Genomic DNA, 21,632 nt, shown 5'->3' on the forward strand with positions numbered 1-21,632 from the left:
ATCCCACATTCGTCGCCACATCCACTCACATCGTCAGCCCATCCACCCAATTCCACCCATCCACCACATTCCGTCAGCCATCCACCCACATCCGCCCACACCACCACCATTCCGTCAGCCCATCCACCTCACATTCCGTCAGCCACATCCACCCACATTCCGTCAGCCACACCACCTCACATTCCGTCAGCCACATCCAACCCACATTCGTCAGCCACATCCACCCACATTCCGTCAGCCACATCCAACCCTCAATCTGTCAGCCACATCCACCTCACATTCCGTCAGCCACATCCACCTCACATTCCGTCAGCCACATCCAACCCACAATCTGTCAGCCGCATCCACCTCACATTCCGTCAGCCACATCCAACCCTCAATCTGTCAGCCACATCCAACCCACAATCCGTCAGCCACATCCACCTCACATTCCGTCAGCCACATCCAACCCACAATCTGTCAGCCACATCCACCTCACATTCCGTCAGCCACATCCAACCCTCAATCTGTCAGCCACATCCACCTCACATTCCGTCAGCCACATCCACCTCACATTCCGTCAGCCACATCCACCTCACATTCCGTCAGCCACATCCACCTCACATTCCGTCAGCCGCATCCAACCCACATTCCGTCAGCCACATCCACCTCACATTCCGTCAGCCACATCCACCTCACATTCCGTCAGCCGCATCCAACCCACATTCCGTCAGCCACATCCACCTCACATTCCGTCAGCCACATCCAACCCTCAATCTGTCAGCCACATCCACCTCACATTCCGTCAGCCACATCCAACCCACATTCCGTCAGCCACATCCACCTCACATTCCGTCAGCCACATCCAACCCACAATCTGTCAGCCACATCCACCTCACATTCCGTCAGCCACATCCAACCCTCAATCTGTCAGCCACATCCACCTCACATTCCGTCAGCCACATCCACCTCACATTCCGTCAGCCGCATCCAACCCTCAATCTGTCAGCCACATCCACCTCACATTCCGTCAGCCACATCCAACCCTCAATCTGTCAGCCACATCCACCTCACATTCCGTCAGCCACATCCAACCCACAATCTGTCAGCCGCATCCACCTCACATTCCGTCAGCCACATCCACCTCACATTACGTCAGCCACATCCAACCCTTAATCTGTCAGCCACATCCACCTCACATTCCGTCAGCCACATCCAACCCTCAATCTGTCAGCCACATCCACCTCACATTCCGTCAGCCACATCCACCTCACATTCCGTCAGCCACATCCAACCCTCAATCTGTCAGCCACATCCACCTCACATTCCGTCAGCCACATCCAACCCTCAATCTGTCAGCCACATCCACCTCACATTCCGTCAGCCACATCCACCTCACATTCCGTCAGCCACATCCAACCCTCAATCTGTCAGCCACATCCACCTGACATTCCGTGAGCCACATCCACCTCACATTCCGTCAGCCACATCCAACCCTCAATCTGTCAGCCACATCCACCTCACATTCCGTCAGCCACATCCAACCCACAATCTGTCAGCCACATCCACCTCACATTCCGTCAGCCACATCCAACCCTCAATCTGTCAGCCGCATCCACCTCACATTCCGTCAGCCACATCCAACCCTCAATCTGTCAGCCACATCCACCTCACATTCCGTCAGCCACATCCAACCCACAATCTGTCAGCCACATCCACCTCACATTCCGTCAGCCACATCCACCTCACATTCCGTCAGCCACATCCAACCCTCAATCTGTCAGCCACATCCACCTCACATTCCGTCAGCCACATCCAACCCTCAATCGTCAGCCGCATCCACCTCACATTCCGTCAGCCACATCCACCTCACATTCCGTCAGCCACATCCACCTCACATTCCGTCAGCCACATCCAACCCTCAATCTGTCAGCCACATCCACCTCACATTCCGTCAGCCACATCCAACCCACAATCTGTCAGCCACATCCACCTCACATTCCGTCAGCCACATCCAACCCACAATCTGTCAGCCACATCCACCTCACATTCCGTCAGCCACATCCACCTCACATTCCGTCAGCCACATCCACCTCACATTCCGTCAGCCACATCCAACCCACAATCGTCAGTCACATCCACCTCACATTCCGTCAGCCACATCCAACCCACAATCTGTCAGCCACATCCACCTCACATTCCGTTAGCCACATCCAACCCACAAGCCTGACACCTCCCTCTCGCTCCCTCTCGCCGTCAGTCCACGGAGCTGAACCGGCGCAACGCGGAGAAGCTGAAGCAGACGGACGCGCGCATTCTCAAGCTAACGGAGGAGCTGACGCGGCTGCGCGAGCTCAGCCGCAAGCGCCACCTGCCCGAGCGAGAGCTGCTCAACAACAAACTGAGCGCCGCCACGCACACGCTCGAGGAGAAGGAGAAGGAAAATGAGGTGAGGGGAGGGGCAGGGGAAGGGGCAGGGGAGGGGGCAGAGGAAGGGGCAGGGGAGGGGGCAGAGGAAGGGGCAGGGGAAGGGGCAGGGAGGGGGCAGAGGAAGGGGCAGGGGAGGGGGCAGAGGAAGGGAGGGCAGGCGAAGGGGAAGGGGGAGGAGGGCAGGGAGCGAAGTGAAGGAAGGGAAAGGAGTGAGCAGACGGAAGAAAGTCTTCCAAATGAAGGAGGACCGAGCAGAAGAAATAAATCAGAGGGACGAAAATAAACGAGGGAGCGGAGTGGAGATGTGCTAGGGCAGTCCAGTCGCTCGGAGGAACGACTACCTGAGGGCTAAGATGAAAGAAGATTAGAGCAGTGATGATAAACAAGAAATAAAGTGGGAAACCACAGAGAAATGAAGGGGAATATATACTTTTTTAGAATAAAAACTCACTTATTATTCTTGCTAGTCTAATTGCTTTTGTTCTTTTACCTCCTTTTCTGTCTTTTCCTCCTTTCTTTCTCTCTTTCTTTCTTTCCTTATCCACTTCAGTTTTCCACACATCCCCCACCCCTTCGACCCCCCACCTGCTAACCAGTCCAAATCATTATCTCGACGCCTCCACCTACAGGAACTGCGGCGGCGCCTGGGGGTGCTGGAGAAGGCCCTGAAGCAGCAGGTGCAGGCGGAGGTGGGGCGCCACCGGGCGACGGCCAAGAAGCTCTACAGCCTTCAGCTCGAACACCACAAGCTGGAGGAGCAGCTCAAGGTGAGCGACGCTGCCTCGAGTGCGGCGCCCTCCCTTCCCTTTCATGGCGACCCAGCCACTCGCCTTCAAAATGTGCACGTATTCCCGCCCAAGGCTCGGGCATTTAATCCGACAACAATCACCACAAACGCCTTTAACGTGCTCTCCCCTCCCCCCTCCCTCCCCTCATACTCCTTTCCCCTTTTCTCTTTCTCTCCCTCCCCGTCCCTCTCCTGCTTCTCACACCCTTTCCCCCTTTCTCTTCTCTGTTTCTCCCTGCCTCTCCCTTCCCCCTTTCTTACTCCGCAGGAGAAGGAGCGCGACCTGGCCGCCCTGCAGCACTACAGTCGCAGTAGCAGATGCGGCCGGAGCAGCACGGCCGGGGACGACAGCACGACCTCCACGACGGCCAACTCGTCCCGCTCGCCGTCGCTGTCGGCACGCCGCAAGTCGGGCTCCCGCCAGCGCAGCAGCGGCGCCTCGTCCGTTGCCACGTCCACATCGGGCATCGCGTCGGCGGGCGACGTGGGCATCTCAGCCAGCGACTCTCGGGGCTCGCTAGCCCTCGATGCGTAAGTTCGGGAGGGGGAGTGGGGGCAGAGGAAGGAGCTGAAGGGGGCTGGTATTAAGTAGAGAATAAATGGTTAATGGTTATAACAAATAAATGTGCTACACATCAAGTCATATAGCACTATGGTAAAGTATTGTGGCGAAAATAGGTAAAATGAGTTCACGATTAGGATAAGTGTACAGAAAATGGGATTAAAAAGAGAAAGAAAAGGAAAGGGGAAGAAAACAAGACCGTGCAAAATTAAATGCGGCGAGGGCTGAGCTCCAAGGGTGATCCCTATATTGGGCCTCAGTCTCCGTCTCCCAATCCCCCTCACGACAACAACGATAAAGAGATTAGGGGGAGAAGAGCATGAAGCGGAAGCTGAAGCAGGGGTTGAGTTACGGGAACTGGCAGCAAGAGTCGTATATATGTGTGCGGTGTGTGTGTGTGTGTGTGTGTGTGTGTGTGTGTGTGTGTGTGTGTGTGTGTGTGTGTGTGTGTGTGTGTGTGTGTGTGTGTGTGTGTGTGTGTGTGTGCGCGCGCGCGCGCGTGTGCAAGCGTGCTCTCAAACGTGAAATGAAAAGAGGGGAACTTGAACACAAAATCAACATTGTAACTGAATCAGGCGAAAGGCGTTCCTCAGTTCCTCCGATCCCGCAGGAGCAGCAGTCGGCTCCCTCCCATCAGCGCGGAGTCCCGACGGAGGAAGGAATCGTCAGGAGGGTCTCCGAGCGCGCCCCTCACCTCCCCAGAGCCGCCGCCTGAAGTCCCCACCAGGAGAGCTCGGCACAGAGCCCTCCCTAAGGTAAGTACTGCCCTGAGGTCCAAGTCACGGGCCGAAGAATCGGATACGTCGTGTTCAAAGTAGGAAGACATTCTCAAAATTTTATCGTTTTCTTCATCCTCTTTATCAGACTTAGTCCTCTGAAATTTTTTTAATCCAAGAAAGTAAATGTCAGTCGGTGTTTTCTTTTTTTGTTCACAATACTTTGTATGTTCCCAGTTCGATCAGAACGCTGGTCAGTCCACTAGGAGACCTGCAGTTTCCAGTAGCATTTTTTATCTGGTGAGACAATGAAACTAAGCAAAAGCATAAGAAAAAGAATGGGAATTTCAAACAAAATTAAGATTGAGAAAAAGAGTTGTTCTAAATGAAGACCACAACTGCCTCCCGTGTGCCTGCTGTTGGTAGGGTCGACCCAGTGCTAGTCGACGTAGCGCCTCGACTTCCCCCATCGACACCTACCCACAGCTCTCCCGCCTCCCACAACAGCTCATTGATGTACTCGATCTGCCCATCGACTGAAATCACGGCAAGTCCCTCCCCTTTCTCCCTTTTCCTCCTTCCCTCGCCCCGTAACTGTCTTGAATTATTTTCACTGCCATTCCCCGCTACGCCACGCACGCTCTTCGTCGCTTGTAGAACCAACCACAACAAAGATGTGGAGGCACTACTGTTGTATCCAAAGCTTCTGTTTAACTTTTTTTATTGCAACTTTGTTTACTCAAATTTGTAGATCCTCCTAGTTTGTTTTTAGTATTTAGGCATTTTTTTAAAGTAATGACAAAGCCCGCGTTCGCCTTTTTACTGGAACGGATAAAACGATTAAGGCCCGTGTATCTTTCTGCCCCGCATCCGTATGCTTTTTTGTTGGTGTTCATTAATTTATGTATTTATTTATTCATTCATTCATTCGTCAATTAGCGTGAGAAGGTGGTGGCTCCTTGCCACTATTATATATGTTGTACAATGAATCTATGACTACAGAAAAAAACAGGCAATAGGAAATCAAAATTCGAAAACATTCCAAAAGATGAGCGAAGAAAAGAGCAAAATTCATAGGGTTGTAGCTCAAAGATCCGAGAGCCGAAAAAGGGTGAGGCTCCCTTAAGGCACTCTATTGGTGCTTGGGACGCTTCGGTCGCGTCCCTCGCTGCCAGAAGCCCCACGAAATGGTTGTTGCTCGCCGACTTGATACGCATAGGCTCCGACTGATCTCTAAGGATTATCATATGCCTTTGTCGAAAAGATATGAATGAGAAAGAATTTCTTCGCAGGGCATAAGATGTATTTGGCCGGTTTCAGTTGTATCTTCGTCAGAATTACATTTCTAACAAAGATATAACCGAAACCGGGCCAATGAATCTCTTGGGCTGTGAACATATTCTCGCCCGTACCATTTCCACACCTGTCGCAATGAAGACCTGCTCAGAACATACCTACTTTTATTTTGTTCTTTTTACTTTGTGCATATCCTTGCTACACCTCCCAAGAGAAAATTAGACATTTCATGACTAGTGTCCCTCCGCTGTGCAGGCTTGTCCCTGGGCCCACGGCAGCTGTCCACACACATCCTAACGAGTGTCTCTGTCCTGCAGGAGAGTGCGGAGGAGCGGCGCACGGGGCGCATCAGGCGGGGGCGGCGCTCCCCCCGACCCTCAACCGACGACGACTACTTGCAGACGCCCCGCTGCACGCCCACACCCAGCCCACACACCACGCCCGAGCCCCCTAGCCAGGGGGAAGGCGGGGGCATGGAGCCACACAGGATGAGGTGGGCGGGGAGGGGCGGCTAGGGCACAACGACCACAAGCGGCGCCAAAGGCTGGCTGCTTCCCTCCGCGACGCCCGCCGCCAGGAGAACGCTGACGCCGTCGCGGACGCCGCCGAGGAGCGCGAGCGGCAGGGGTCGTCGGCAGGGTCGTCGCCAGGGAGCAGCTGCAGGGAGGGGGGCTCGGCGGGGACGAGGGGCGAGTTCTCCCTGATCGAGCACTACCCGCCGAGAGAGCGTCTCACCCTGAGCGGCTCCGACAGCGGCGGCAGCGGGAGCACACCACCTCCTACAGCTCCCCCGAGGGCTCCTCCGAGGGCGCCGACCGTGCTGTCCGAGGCGAAGGCGCCGGCGCAGCGAACTCGCCTCGACTCCCCTCTGGCGGGCGGTACCGTCGGCCGTCGCCACCACACTATCACGGCCCACGACCTGCGCACGGTGTCTAGCCTCTCCAGGCTGGACTCGGCCAACCCGGCGATGCCCAAGCGGGGCGCCATCACGCCCTGAGTGCGCGGCGCACGAGGGCTGCGGCGCCGCGGGTCAAGTGGCACAAGCGCAGGGGCCTCCCTCTTAATTCCTTCGCTTTCAAAGCCGGTGTACATATCCTGTGAAATATCCTGTCACTGCGATGGCCAGGCCTTTGACCATTGAGGTCAAACTTGATTGTGAAATATACCGAACTGCTTTCTGGCAGTGCTAGTAACTTAGAGGGCTAGTAAACAGCAATACGTGTTCTAGTCGGATTTTTGCACAAATGTTCCCGGCATATTTATGAGGATTTTCCAAGAATATGAAGTTAAAACATCCATCACACAATTTTTTTTTTATCTCTTTTTAGAGTCAAGTCACTGTTCTTCCTTCTTCGCATTAAAAGGAGGAGTCAGAGAAAAAATAACGGGCGGTTGAACGAAAAGGCTGATCAGTTTTTGTAACTTCCGCACATTATCTATCATTTGAAAAGATGAGAACAAGTAAATTATATTCGATTAGAACAAACTGGAAGTTACTCGAAGTAACAGTCCTTCCCCTTCTAGAAAGTTCTACTTGGAATTGAGTTTTCTCTAATTCTAGCATATAACGTTGAGGGTCCCCGAGCTCCGTTGCTTCTGCTTCGAATTGGAAAACGGCTAATTTAGTAGAAGCTTACTTCCCCGTCGGCGATTTACTCGTTCCAAATGTTACTCGATATGTTGAGAAAATTGTAATAAATCCTTTACAGGTTGTTTGTTTGTTTATTTACCACACAGCATAAATTACATAGTTGATATGGAAGGAAGCAATGAAAATTAAGCAACAAAGAACGCAGTCAATACATGGTTTAGTTACTTACCTCAATGTATAATTGTAATAAAACAAACAAATCATTGCAAATGCAAGGCTGATACAGGGGAGAGGAGGTAACTATGACAATCAAAAATATATTGTTCAGAAAAAATATTATTTATTATGAAATAAACTGCCGTTATACAGAAATGTTTCTTACAAAAATCGAAGATTTTTACTAGTTTCCAGTTAATTAAACTGTATTCCCAGAAACGTCACAGGATTATGCACTAGATTTTTAAACTCAAGCGGAATTTCTTTTCATTTCTTTACTTTCTTTCTTCCATTCAACATTTGTAGAAAGTAACATCTAAAAAATCTCATTCCTACGAGAAAAGATTCCCCAAAACAAGAAAAAAACAAATATGATATACATTTAGAACTGGCTGCAATTACGTTTCGCAATTGCATTCTTGTAGGATGGTGGGGGTTTCATGGAGAGGGAGGGAATAGGGAATGAGAGAGGGAGAGGGAGAGAGAGTAAGAGAGGGGGGAGGGGAGGGGAGTGAGAGAGTGAGAGGGGGAGGGGAGGGGAGGAGGAGTGAGAGAGGGGGAGGGAGAGGGGGGCAGTGGGGGAGGAGGAGGGGGGGGAGGAGAGAGGGAGAGGAGAGAGGGGGGAGGGAGAGAGAGAGTGAGAGAGGGGGAGGGGGGGGGAGGGGAGAGAGAGTGAGAGAGGGGGAGGGGAGGGGAGGAGAGAGTGAGAGAGAGGGGGGAGGGGAGGGGAGGGGGAGAGAGGAGAGAGAGGGGAGGGGAGGGGAGAGAGAGTGAGAGAGGGGGGAGGGGAGGGGAGAGAGTGAGAGAGAGGGGGAGAAAGAGTGAGAGAGGGGGGAGGGGAGGAGAGAGAGGGGGAGGGGAGGGGAGGGACGGAGAGAGAGTGAGAGAGAGGGGAGGGGAGGGGAGAGAGTGAGAGAGGGGAGGGGAGGGGAGAGAGAGAGAGTGAGAGAGGGGGGAGAGGAGAGAGAGAGAGAGAGAGAGATAAAACTTCTAAATAACAACACCCAAGAACATAACAGATCTCTATTTTATATCACAATAAGTTGAGGAATATTTCTGGTCATACAGATAAAAATTTCATCACAGACTTCCAATCTCGATTAAATTGAAATGTCATGGTTCGTACCTAGAAGAAAGCTTCCTTATGTATCAGTGACATGAATGAGTCCCAAAGGCCCGAGAGACAGGTTGAAACAAAGAGTGCAAACTCTATAAATAAGGATACTTTACAGGCTTTTCCAACCACAACTCATATCATAAATTATTTTAGTTATCTCATCAGCACCTTTCCAAGGAAAATAAAATGTACCTGCATTTTGCACTGGTTTTGTTAAAAATGTTCTTGAATTCATTTCATTTTGGTGGGCTTCAAAAGCTTGAAAAGTCCCCACTTCAACAGGGAGAGTAAAACAAAGGGCTGTAAGTGCAATGACCAAAACCCCCAAGATTATACAACTAAAATTTGTACGCGAGGAGAGACTTTAATGCATATATATATATATAACTGTTCCTTCTAACAATCAAAAAAACGCTTGTAGTTAGTTTTGTCACACACCTTCCTGAGAACTTTTTCCCTTTCAAACTCCCTTACTCAGCTGATAAAAAGCTTATTTGCATGTTGAAAACGACATACCGGTTTTTATCACTGGCCTACTTACACAAGCAATTCACAGTGGATATGTTGACAGACATGTATATACATATATATATATAAATATATATATACACTGCTAACATAGCAGATTTAAAATATGTAAATTGTATGGGTAATTTATTTGTCTTAAATTACATGCAAATTTCCCCTTGTACTGACAAGTTAAAAGAGGACTTTTTCCAATGTACCACTGTCAATAATAAGAGTATTCAACACCTCAAACAGAAGGCTTATACTTAAAAAAAAAAAGACACTAATCAGGCTATTTACAACAGATTTTTTTTTCTCTCTTTTGTTCTCCTGAAAAAATAATATATTTTTTTGATAATCATGACATTCTTCCAGTATGAACTAGAAGCTCACCATCACAATTTATTCTAAAAACATGTAATATTCACTAGTTTCTGCAAATGCGCCTAGGATTTATCTGACAATGCTACGCGCTTTGCCTTGTACTGTTTTATCACGTCGCTTTTTGGGATATAGCTCATCTTCTTCATCAAGGTAACGCTTAGGAGGAGCAATAGTCCTGCCTGAAGATGTGCCACGCTCACTGAACCTAAACACAGCAGGAGTGCCAGTGCCCCCTGCATGTGTGGGAGAGGAAGACCCAGAGTGTGGTGGAGAAGTGCCAAATGCACCACTACTGCGTCTGACGTCACCACGCTCATGCCCCCCTCCCACAGCACCCATCTTTGGCATTCCAGACGATAAGCTGTTCTTCATGGGCCTGCGGTCAGCTGTCACATAGCCCCCAAAACCCGGGCCTTCTTCTATCGTGATGCTGTCGTCCTCTGGCGAAGAGTTCTCTAGTTGCTTCTTGGCAGTTCGAGGAATCTGGCCAGATGTCTGGTTCTTGGCAGGCATGATGAGTAGCACCTCAGCCGTGTCCTCATCAATGATGGCTGTCTGGCCAGAGGACTCAACTGCCTTCACCGGGTTTCCCACCTTGTCCACACCAAGGCTGCCTGTCATCACTGACTCTACTTTCTTGGACTGTGGAGAAGGAGCCATAGAGTGGAGATGAGATTTTGTAAGTGGACTACATGGGAAAGTTGTCTTTGTGTTATTTATGTTCTGAACTGTTATATTGGAAGTATTTACATTTGATATATACTGACTGGCAGCTGGAAAGTTTTTGGCCTGAGGATGGGAATGCAGGGCCTGGGGGGTGTCAATACATTTAAGAACAGGGGACTGCATGGGGAGACTTTTATTGGGAGACACCTGCATGATGTGGTTACCTTTCAGGTCACTATGAACTGTACCATTTACAACACTTACCACATTCTGCACCGACGTCTGAATTTTCTCCCTTGCCATCTGTTCCAATGCACCATTCATTTCTGGCACAGCCACTTTTTCATTACCTTTCACTACACTGGGCCCAGACTTCACCTGATTTAAACAGTTGCTGCCATCATACTGGACCCCCATCATCTTGTTACTTATTACACTTTCATCATCACTGTATACTGACTGAAGCAAAGTGAGTGCTGACATCTTACTTACACTGACTTCTGTGCCCTGGTGTGTTTCGTTGAGCTGCGCTGAATTGTTTTCTCTGATAGGAACTTTTTTTTGATCAACTTTGACTGGGAAAATGGCATCATCACTCGAGTACACCACCTGTCTTCTCACATTGTTCACCTGAGGAGATTGTGTTTCTTGTACAATAGTTGCATCACCTACTCTTGATGTTGGTATACCTTTTGCTTGTGAGTAAGTTGTGCCTTGAAATTTCACTGAATTCACTTGGCTTGTAATTATACTACTAGAATTTGGTAACGTTTTCACTGGCGTGTAACTGGAGGGAGACTTGGACATGGCTGGATTGATGGTGGGGGACTTTGTGGGTGTTATCTTTGAGGGTGTCACTCTGTTCACCTTAATACAGGCAGTGCTATCACTGCTTGGGAGAGAAGTGACTACTTCAGCACTGCTGGACATCTCCATCCTGTGATTCTGTTCTCTTCCCACTCCATCAGCCTGGGTTAGAACCCCATCCTTAATGATGACCCTCTCTTGCTCCTTCTTCAGCTGCACCTCTGGAGTCTTGCTGTCACCTGGCTTCCCTGACACCTCTTTCTGTGACTGGGAGGCATCACTGGCATGAGCTGTGCTTGTCCCTCCTTTGTCCTTCTTGTCATCGGAGCTGAAGTAGATGTCTGGGAGAGTGATGGAGCTGTGGTTGGGGTTGTGTTGCTCCATGAGGTTGCGAATCAGCTTTGCCATGGCTTCCCGCTTCCCCCTGACCACTTCGTGGGGGAACCACTCCGTGAGAGAGCGGATTGGGAAGGTGTAGTCTTTCAATGGGTGCTGTAAATGTAATCAACTTGAAGACTTTGTGCAAGTATAGGTACACATAATAAAAAGCCAATAAGAATTTGAAGGTATTTCACAAGACAGTAATATTCTCTTGTACCTTGTGAAAAATATATAGCTATTTAAATATCATACTAAAACTGATGAACAGTGAAAACAGCATAACAACCAATATGCTAAAGAAAAACAATTTGACTAAAGATAGGGAAGCAACATATATTACCTGAATTTCATCCCATGCATTATTGATAGGCATTAACAGCAATTATAACAATGTTGATGAAAATAAGAAGCAGATTGCTATATAGAAATGCTACTCATTTTATGATATTTGTCCTAATAGAAAATCCATCAAAACATGAAAAGGACTAGAGTAGTCCCTTTTAAAATCAGATAAAAAATTACATAAATACAAAGATATATGGATACAATAGAGTAATCCCAGGGCACCTTACCTCAAAAAAACTCTCAGCAAATTGCAGTGTGTAAATTCCACAGTCAGAGTAGTTCATCTGCTGGGGGACACGAGGACAGGCACCTTTCATCGTGTCTCTGCTGAAGAGCTTCTCACTGCCTCTCCTGATCTTGTGCTCCACAGCCAGGTAGTCCCTCAAGGTTGCCACGATACGTGAACGATTGGCACCAGTCAGGGAGTCAAATATTAGGATGCAGGGCCTGCATATGATAAATATGAAGGGTATGAACTACCTACAGGGGTGGAAAAATTCAATAAAACTGTCATGAAAACAATTATATCAGTCTTCCTTTATATAATACTGTGTATCAATACTAATCATTTTTCATGCAAAATTTTGGTGATATAAAAGCCAAGCATATCTTTTCTCATAAAAAAACTATACACAGGAAAAATTTTAAAAACTGTCAAAAAAATTAAATAAATAAATAAAAGTGTCTAAAAAGTCTCATTTAATCTCTTTTACACATATGCATGCACGCACGCGCGCACGCACGCACGCACGCACGCACGCACGCACACACACACACACCATACACATACAAGCATAAATTAGTATAAATGTATGTTTCCAGTGATTCAATTTTTTTCACTCTAGCAGCTGCCTGTGCACAAAGTCTAGTGCACAGCTTAGTGAGAAATCCCATCATGTGTAGGCTAAAAGACAATTCCCCACTCTTACAAACAAGCAAGTTTCCTTCTTACAAAGTGTTGGCCCCTTGTGCACGTTCTCCCCTCACACAAGCTCCAAATTCAGAACTCACTGCTTAATAGCAGGTGGCGGGGTGGCTGCCTCCTTGGGCCCCTGTGCCTCTTCAGCCTTGCCTGCTTCCAGCTTGGTCTTCTTGGTGGCTGGGAGATCCTCCTCTTCCTCATCCTCCTCAAGTTCATCCTCCTCTCCCTCAGCCTCATCCCGATCACTCCACTCACCATCATCAATGATGGGGATCTGCTGAACAATAACAATAAAATTTGTTATTTAGAAAACACGGAAAAGCTTGTAGCACTTCCACAATTTCATTACATGTGTACACATTCCCCAAAATAAACCATTCTAAAATACTGACATATATACATTATATATCATACTGACAATTGTAAGCTAAGATAATATCAGGAAAGTAGTGTAGAAGCATGTCACTAACCTCAATTCTGTTTTTGGGCCTGGTAGATCTACGTCGCTTGGGTTTGTCAGATAGTGGCCGGGCCACAGGCTGGCCATCACAAATTCTGATTGGGGAATCTAAGCCAGGGAAGCATATTATTGCCAGAAACCAATGGGCACTGCAAAAGACAGGTGGAAAGATAAGAGGTAAACATTCTTTTTTCTTCTAAACATTTATTTGTCAGGTAAAATGGAACCATACTCTAGGAATAGTAAGTCAAATTTTAACTGAATGAAGTATAGAGATATCAACCCCCTTGGATCCGGGTGACACGACCATCACATGAAAAAATTTGTTTTGAGGGCCAGGTGATGTGAACATGTTGTCATGGTAAAATCTGGGTGAGGGCTGGGGTGATGGGAACATGAAGTCAGGAGAATTCCAGCTGAAGGCCACTGTGAAAGGAATGACTTGCCACAAATGCATAAAGCTCATGAGGGTGATTACACTCAGTGGGGATTTAGGAAGGAACATTATTTCTATTGGTAGATGAGTGTGGAATATACCATCCATCAGCTATGACTGAAAGAGCACCAATAACAAAATGTTACTTGATGTTATTATTACTGCACAGAGTTATGGACAACCTAGAGATGATATGGAGTTTGTACAAGGAAAACAGTCTATTATCATCAGATGGCATAAAATGCTTATGCAGAAAAAGAGAAGATAACACTGTAAAGGGGACACAAGGAGTCTTGACACCACACGTGAGTGCATGTGTGGGCCAGGTTTACAAGCTCCCACCAGGGAGAGTCACCATTCAAGTAAACCTAATGCCCAGATTTTGGGTCATGTGTAGGGAATAGAGTACCCAGATCCAATGGGTTAACAGAACATATACAGAAACATACTGTTCATTAATAGGAATGATGATGAAATCCTTTTCAAAGATATCAACATTTTTTGTCCAGGACTTGACCCTTGCATGTCGTTTCTCTGCTGGGGAGAGCTTGGGATCATCCTCTGTGGTATGGGGTCTCCGGCCCCTCTTAGGTTTTGAGGTCAGCCGTTTGTAGAAAAATGTTGAGAAGACATGCGTGTGGCTGCGGTGAATCTCTGGCAGCTTGCTTTGGAGTAGCCATCTTCAGGGAAGGATATTAGTTTGTTAGGTTCACTATCAGTAAAATGTAACATGTTTCTATCACATGAAAAAGATCCAAATTAACACAGGAAATACTTAAACTGTCTTGAGTCAGTCTAAATTTAAGATTAAAACTTCAGCATTAACATCTTATGAGAGCACTTATCAAAATTTCAAGGCTTTGGTGGTGAAATTTCACTTCAGAATGAAAAATTCTAAACTAAGCCAAATCCATCTTAATACTGGAGGTATACTGATTATATTAACTACTACATCATAACTAATGTCATGCCAAACATGCTAAAAAAAACTTCTCTGTGGTGGAATTTTCCTTCCCACAGGACTGTTTTAATTTCTGCAGTTTTTTAAATAGTTCTTCTTTCAATCTTTCAGATGTGTCTTTCACAACTTACTCAAAATTTTCTAAAGATGCATCCACTAAAAAAAGAAAAGTTACTTACTTGAGATAGAAATCAATGATAACATCATTGAGAAATTGTTCTTCCTCAAGGCAGCAGTAGTCATCTGTCGTGATAGATATTCCTCCCTTCTGCGGTGGCGGTGGGTATATGAGCAATCTATAGCAAAATCAGTAAGAGTTAGGTAACTGTTAAAAAAATAATGATAATAATGAAAATATATATATATATATATATATATATATATATATATATATATATATATATATAAATAAATAAATATAAAATGATAATACCACTGTGCTTCATATATCATACACCTAATAACTGCACTCCTCTATTTGTTAACTCAAAGAGCAGGAAAAGTGACAAAACAGTAAAATGCACTTACGTCTTGGTCTCGTTAGCACCGGATGTGACAGGTGCCTTCTTTATCAAGCTCTGCACCTAGCAGGAACGCTCATTGTAGATCATATTTTACATAATGCAATCCTGTGCCTAAGCCACATTTTTGACAATATTGATATAGACATTTTAAGTATATATTACCCTCATCTGACATCCTAATAACTACAAAGATAGAGCTCATTCATCATTCCCATCTCATGCAAATATTGAAGCGAAAGACAAACCTCCATGGGTGAAGACCTGACCAGGATCTCGTTGGCCTCCTTCTGGTCGAGCTCCTCATACAGGTTAGCCCCAATGTCCACTGAAGTCGTACTTGTTCCAAGCCCACCATTAGGCTTGGGGTTTGATGCGCTCAGGATCTCCTTCACTAGTGACTTTGTCTCCTCTGACATCTTGTCAGGGAGGATTGTGATGCGCTTTTGTGACTCATCTGCAACAGAGATTGGCCACATAAGGAGTTCCTAAAGTTCAAGTTGTTTTCTACATATAAACTGATAAATTCTCTAAATGGATTGAATTACAGAATAGCAATACTAATATCATTTTTCTTAATGAAAAAACCTAGGAACACTAAGCCACCATCTGTTAATTAAATATCTTATTTCATGTGATCCTCAAGGTAATTCCAAATTCGGGATATTTAATTAACAACAAATAAAAGCCTAATTTCTTTTACAAAATCAATTATTTTGAACACGAAACCATAACTCATTGTCTAAACCTAAGTTCTTGACATTGATTGAACTCCTCATCATGATTTGCCCATAATTTTCCCTTTGGTTCTTATTTTTCATAACACCCTATAGCATTCTAATGTGAGTACAAAGGTACCCAAATAATTTGCTTTGAAAATACCTGAAAATGGGATATAGCCAACTGGAAACCAATGAACAATTTTCATTTCTTTGGATAATTTTAAACATTTATCAATTTTCTTACAAAATCTTTAATTTTGAAAGAAAATTTACTTACCATTTTAAATCAATTTTCTGTAAAAGAAAGAAGAAAAAAAAGAAACCAAAGAAAAAAAAAAAAAAGTAAATTCATTTATTTTTACTTTTTTTTTTTTTTATTTGAGACTATTTTTAAGTAACCCAAAATTAATTTCTTTACATATAAAAATTTACTATACAAGAAAAACTAGCCACAATTACATTACCAAGGTTCCTTACTGTTAAAATCAATTTAAACCCATACTTTTTTTTCAATTTTTAAAGTGTAAAAAAAACAATCCCAAATGCAAACATTTTGTTTTTAAAAAAATTTTCCATCATATTTAGAGTTATACAATTACCAAAAATGCAAGGATCAAAGAAAATCCATTTCTTCTATTTTTAGATTCTTTGATATTCGAGCCGTGGAGTCTAACTTTATCTAAGAGAACAAAAATCTCCAAAATGAAAGAATTTACAATACTTTTAATTGGAATTCAATTACTGGTTCACTGGCCCTTGAAAGACAAAACAAAATCAATGTACTAGAATAAAAATAATGGGATATATAGGTGCAAATAATTATATATAGTACAACAAAACTCACACAAATATATATATATCTTATACTATTTTTATATTTTTATATTAATAATTTTATTATAGTGCTGCATTTAATATAAATATAATATATTATAATTAATAAAATAATTAACTATATCAAAGGCAGACATAACTAGATATAATTATATTATATATGGACATGGCCTATATATATATATATATTATAAAAAATATATATTATTATATATCAATGTATATTTAATTAAAATATAATTACTATTAAAAGGCATGCACTTATTATATATATATATATATATAATATTATATATTATGCATGATATATATATATTAATATAATAGTGCAAGGGCACTATATAAATATATTTATATTAGTGCATCCTATTATATTTTATATTGCATGCACTTATATATATATATTTGCATCACTATATATAATATATATATAGTGCTGCATATTATAATATATATTTTATAGTGCATCACTATATATAATATATATATATATGCATGCACTATATTATATATATATATAGTGCATGCACTATATATAATATAAAATATATAGTGCATGCACTATATAAAACTAATATATATATATTATATGCTGCTGCACTTATATATATATATTTTATATATAGTCATCACTATTATATATATATATATTTTATTATTGTGATACTTATATATTATATATAAAATATATATAGTGCATGCCTAATATATATATATAATATATTATAATATATATATATATAGTGCATGCACTATAAAATATATATATATATATTTTATTGGCATGCCATTATATATATATATATATATATAGATAATATATCATAAAAAAAAAATATATAGTGCATGCACTATTTTATATAAAATATATATAAAAATTTTATCATGATATATTATATTTTTTAATATAAAATATATATATATAATGTGTATTATTATATATATATATATAATATATATATATAATTATATTATATATAGTGCATGCACTATATATATATAATATATATAGTGCATGCACTATATATATATATTATATATAGTGCATGCACTATATATATATTATATATAGGGGCATGCACTATATAATATATATAATTATATATAGTGCATCACTATATATATATATATATAAAATATATATATATATATAAAGCATGCACTGCATGCACTATATATATATATTATATATATATATAGTGCATGCACTATATATAATATATATATATATATATATATATATATATAAAATATATTATATATATATTATATATATATGTGTGTGTTTGTGTGCGTGTATATATATATATATATATGCACTCTATATATACATATTGATTTTTATATCTAAGTAACATTGATTTTGTTTTCTCTTTCCAGATTCCAGTGAACCAGTATCATTTGACATTCCAATTAAAAGTATTGTGAAAATTCTGGTTCATTTTGGGAGATCGTTACCTGTTCTCTTTATATACGTGAGACCTTCCACGGCTGCGAATATCAGAAGAATACTAAAAATGTCAGACAGAAATGGATTTTACTTTGATCCTTGCAGTTATGGTAAGTTGTATAACTGCAGTAAATGATAAGCTAGGAAATTATTTTAAACACACAAAAGTGTTTGTCCTTAGGGATTGATCTTTTCCATTTACACCTTAGAAACTACCATTGAAAAAAATGTCCATTTTGTTATAATGTATGTTCTAGTAAGGACAGTGTCCTTGGTAATGTAATTTGTGGCCCTAGTTATTTCTTGCTATAGTTACAATTTGTTTATATGTTATGTAAGTATATTTAGTAGTGCTATACTTAAAAGCACATAAAAGTTGCTCCAACACTAAAAAAAAAAAAGAAGTATAAAAATAAATGCACTGTGACTTTTTTTTTCTTCTTTTTTTTCTTTTCTTTTCTTTTCTTTTTTCTTCTTTTCTTTCCCCCCTCGACCAGAAAATTGCCATTTAAGAATCGGTAGTAAATTTACTTATCACAATTAAAAGATTTTGTCCCAAGCAAAATTAGATAAACTGGTTACAATTATTTATCAACAACAGAAATGAAAATTGGTCACTTGTCTCTGTTGGCAGTGTGGTCTCTCATGCTATTTCATGGTAATATATCAAAGCATAATTATTTTGGGTACCTTGTGTTACTCTAACAATAGATATGCATCAGAGGCATAGTTATTGAAATAATAAAGAAGCACAAGGAAAGTTATGAGGTCAAATCATGATGAGAGTTAATCAATGTCAAGAACTTGGGTAAATATAGGTACAATTGATGTTTATGGTAATAAGCTGTGCTTCAAAATAATTGATTATTGTAAATGAAATCTAGAGTTTCTGGTGTTATTTAGTATTGTCTAATGATAAATATCCAGATATGAGAATTACCTTGAGATCACATGAAATATGTGATATTTAATTACACAGATAGGTGACATGATAGTGTTCCTATTGTTTTTATGGGTATTACAGAAAAATGATATTAGTATTGCTATTCTGTAATTCAATCCATTTAGAGAATTTATCAGGTTATATGTAGAAAACAACTTGAACTTTAGGAACTCCTTATGTGGCCAATCTCTGTTGCAGATGAGTCACAAAAGCGCATCACAATCCTCCCCCTGCAAGATGTCAGAGGAGACAAAGTCACTAGTGAAGGAGATCCTGAGCGCATCAAAACCCCCAAACCTAATGGGGGGCTTTTGGGAAAAAGTACGACTTCAGTGGACATTGGGGCTAACCTGTATGAGGGGCTCGACCAGAAGGAGGCCAACGAGATCCTGGTCAGGGCTTCACCCCTGGAGTTTGTCTTTTGCTTCAATATTTGCATGAGATGGGAATGATGAATGAGCTATATCTTTGTAGTTATTAGGATGTCAGATGAGGATAAAAATATACTTAAAATGTCTATATCAATATTGTCAAAAATGTGGCTTAGGCACAGGATTGCAATATGTAAAATATGATCTACAATGACGTTCCTGCTAGGTGCAGAGCTTGATAAGAAAGGGACCTGTCCCCTCCGGTGCTAACGAGGGCCAAGACGTAGTGCTTTTACTGTTTTGTCACTTTTCCTGCTCTTTGGTTAACCAATAGAGGAGGCAGTTATTAGGTGTATGATATATGAAACACAGTGGTATTATCATTTTATATTTATTTATTTATATATATATTTTATATATATATATATATATTTTATATATAATATATATATATATTTTCATTATTATCATTATTTTTTTAACAGTTACCTAACTCCTTACTGATTTTGCTATAGATTGCTCATATACCCACCGCCACCCCAGAAGGGAGGATATCTATCACGACAGATGACTACTGCGCCTTGAGGAAGAACAATTTCTCAAAGATGTTACATTGATTTCTACCTCAAGTAAGTAACTTTTCTTTTTTTAGTGTGCATCTTTAGAAAATTTTGAGTAAGTTGTGAAAGACACATCTGAAAGATTGAAAAAAAAGAACTATTTAAAAACTGCAGAATTAAAACAGTCCTGTGGGAGGAAATTCCACCACAGAGAAATTTTTTTTAGCATTTTGGCAGACATTAGTTATGATGTAGTAGTTACTATAATCAGTATCCTCCCCTTATTAAAATGGATTTGGCTTAGTTTAGAATTTTTCATTCTGAAATGAAATTTCACCACCAAAGCCTTGAAATTTTGATAAGTGCTCTCATAAGATGTTAATGCTGAAGTTTTAATCTTAAATTTAGACTGACTCAAGACAGTTTAAGTATTTCCTGTGTTAATTTGGATCTTTTTCATGTGATAGAAACATGTTACATTTTACTGATAGTGAACCTAACAAACTAATATCCTTCCTGAAGATGGCTACTCCAAAGCAAGCTGCCAGAGATTCACCGCAGCCACACGCATGTCTTCTCAACATTTTTCTACAAACGCTGACCTCAAAAACCTAAGAGGGGCCGGAGACCCCATACCACAGAGGATGATCCCAAGCTCTCCCCAGCAGAGAAACGACATGCAAGGGTCAAGTCCTGGACAAAAAATGTTGATATCTTTGAAAAGGATTTCATCATCATTCCTATTAATGAACAGTATGTTTCTGTATATGTTCTGTTAACCCATTGGATCTGGGTACTCTATTCCCTACACATGACCCAAAATCTGGGCATTAGGTTTTACTTGATGGTGACTCTCCCTGGTGGGAGCTTGTAAACCTGGCCCACACATGCACTCACGTGTGTGTCAAGACTCCTTGCTGTCCCTTTACAGTGTTATCTTCTCTTTTTCTGCATAAGCATTTTATGCCATCTGATGATAATAGACTGTTTTCCTTGTACAAACTCCATATCATCTCTAGGTTGTCCATAACTCTGTGCAGTAATAATAACATCAAGTAACATTTTGTTATTGGTGCTCTTTCAGTCATAGCTGATGGATTGTATATTCCACTCATCTACCAAGAAATAATGTTCCTTCCTAATCCCCACTGAGTGTATCACCCTCATGAGCTTTATGCTTTGTGGCAAGTCATTCCTTTCACAGTGGCCTTCAGCTGGAATTCTCCTGACTTCATGTTCCCATCACCCCCCCTCACCCAGATTTTACCTGACAACATGTTCACATCACCTGCCCTCAAACAATTTTTCATTGATGGTCGTGTCACCCGGATCCAAGGGGTTGATATCTCTATACTTCATTCAGTTAAAATTTGACTTACTATTCCTAGAGTATGGTTCCATTTTACCTGACAATAAATGTTTAGAAGAAAAAAGAATGTTTACCTCTTATCTTTCCCACTGTCTTTTGCAGTGCCCATTGGTTTCTGGCAATAATATGCTTCCCTGGCTTAGATTCCCAATCAGAATTTGTGATGGCCAGCCTGTGGCCCGGCCACTATCTGACAAACCCAAGCGACGTAGATCTACCAGGCCAAACAAATGAGGTTAGTGACATGTTCTATCTACTTTCCTGATATTATCTTAGTTACAATTAGTTGTTAAATTTAA

General features: G+C 42.2%; 2 protein-coding genes and 1 pseudogene across 2 annotated transcripts in view; 1 reads left to right on the plus strand and 2 right to left on the minus strand.

Annotated features, from left to right (window-relative positions):
- The window catches only part of LOC119575639, a 3,306-nt pseudogene extending 3,062 nt beyond the window's left edge, over positions 1-244 (minus strand).
- Positions 245-2,239: 1,995 nt separating this feature from the next.
- On the plus strand, positions 2,240-7,483 carry LOC119575309 (eukaryotic translation initiation factor 3 subunit A-like; the record flags this gene model as incomplete). The annotated part of the gene is given in 5 exon segments (XM_037922854.1): positions 2,240-2,428; positions 3,039-3,176; positions 3,465-3,727; positions 4,369-4,513; positions 6,088-7,483. Coding segments are annotated over 5 exon segments (933 nt in total), but the record flags the coding sequence as incomplete, so codon positions are not given.
- A 1,555-nt stretch (positions 7,484-9,038) lies between these two features.
- LOC119575641 overlaps positions 9,039-21,632 on the minus strand; it is a 27,271-nt gene continuing 14,677 nt past the window's right edge. The window contains exons 10-20 of the mRNA XM_037923271.1: positions 20,601-20,657; positions 19,384-19,457; positions 19,254-19,330; positions 15,333-15,541; positions 15,092-15,147; positions 14,743-14,859; positions 14,052-14,282; positions 13,177-13,315; positions 12,796-12,983; positions 12,012-12,231; positions 9,039-11,550 (exon numbers count right to left, since the gene is read on the minus strand). Coding sequence (XP_037779199.1) covers positions 9,655-11,550; positions 12,012-12,231; positions 12,796-12,983; positions 13,177-13,315; positions 14,052-14,282; positions 14,743-14,859; positions 15,092-15,147; positions 15,333-15,541; positions 19,254-19,330; positions 19,384-19,457; positions 20,601-20,657 — 3,264 coding nt within the window. The 3' untranslated portion in view covers positions 9,039-9,654. The remainder of the gene's footprint in view (positions 11,551-12,011; positions 12,232-12,795; positions 12,984-13,176; positions 13,316-14,051; positions 14,283-14,742; positions 14,860-15,091; positions 15,148-15,332; positions 15,542-19,253; positions 19,331-19,383; positions 19,458-20,600; positions 20,658-21,632) is intronic.

This window comes from Penaeus monodon, chromosome 7, assembly GCF_015228065.2.
Source record: "Penaeus monodon isolate SGIC_2016 chromosome 7, NSTDA_Pmon_1, whole genome shotgun sequence".
Taxonomy (NCBI): domain Eukaryota; kingdom Metazoa; phylum Arthropoda; class Malacostraca; order Decapoda; family Penaeidae; genus Penaeus; species Penaeus monodon.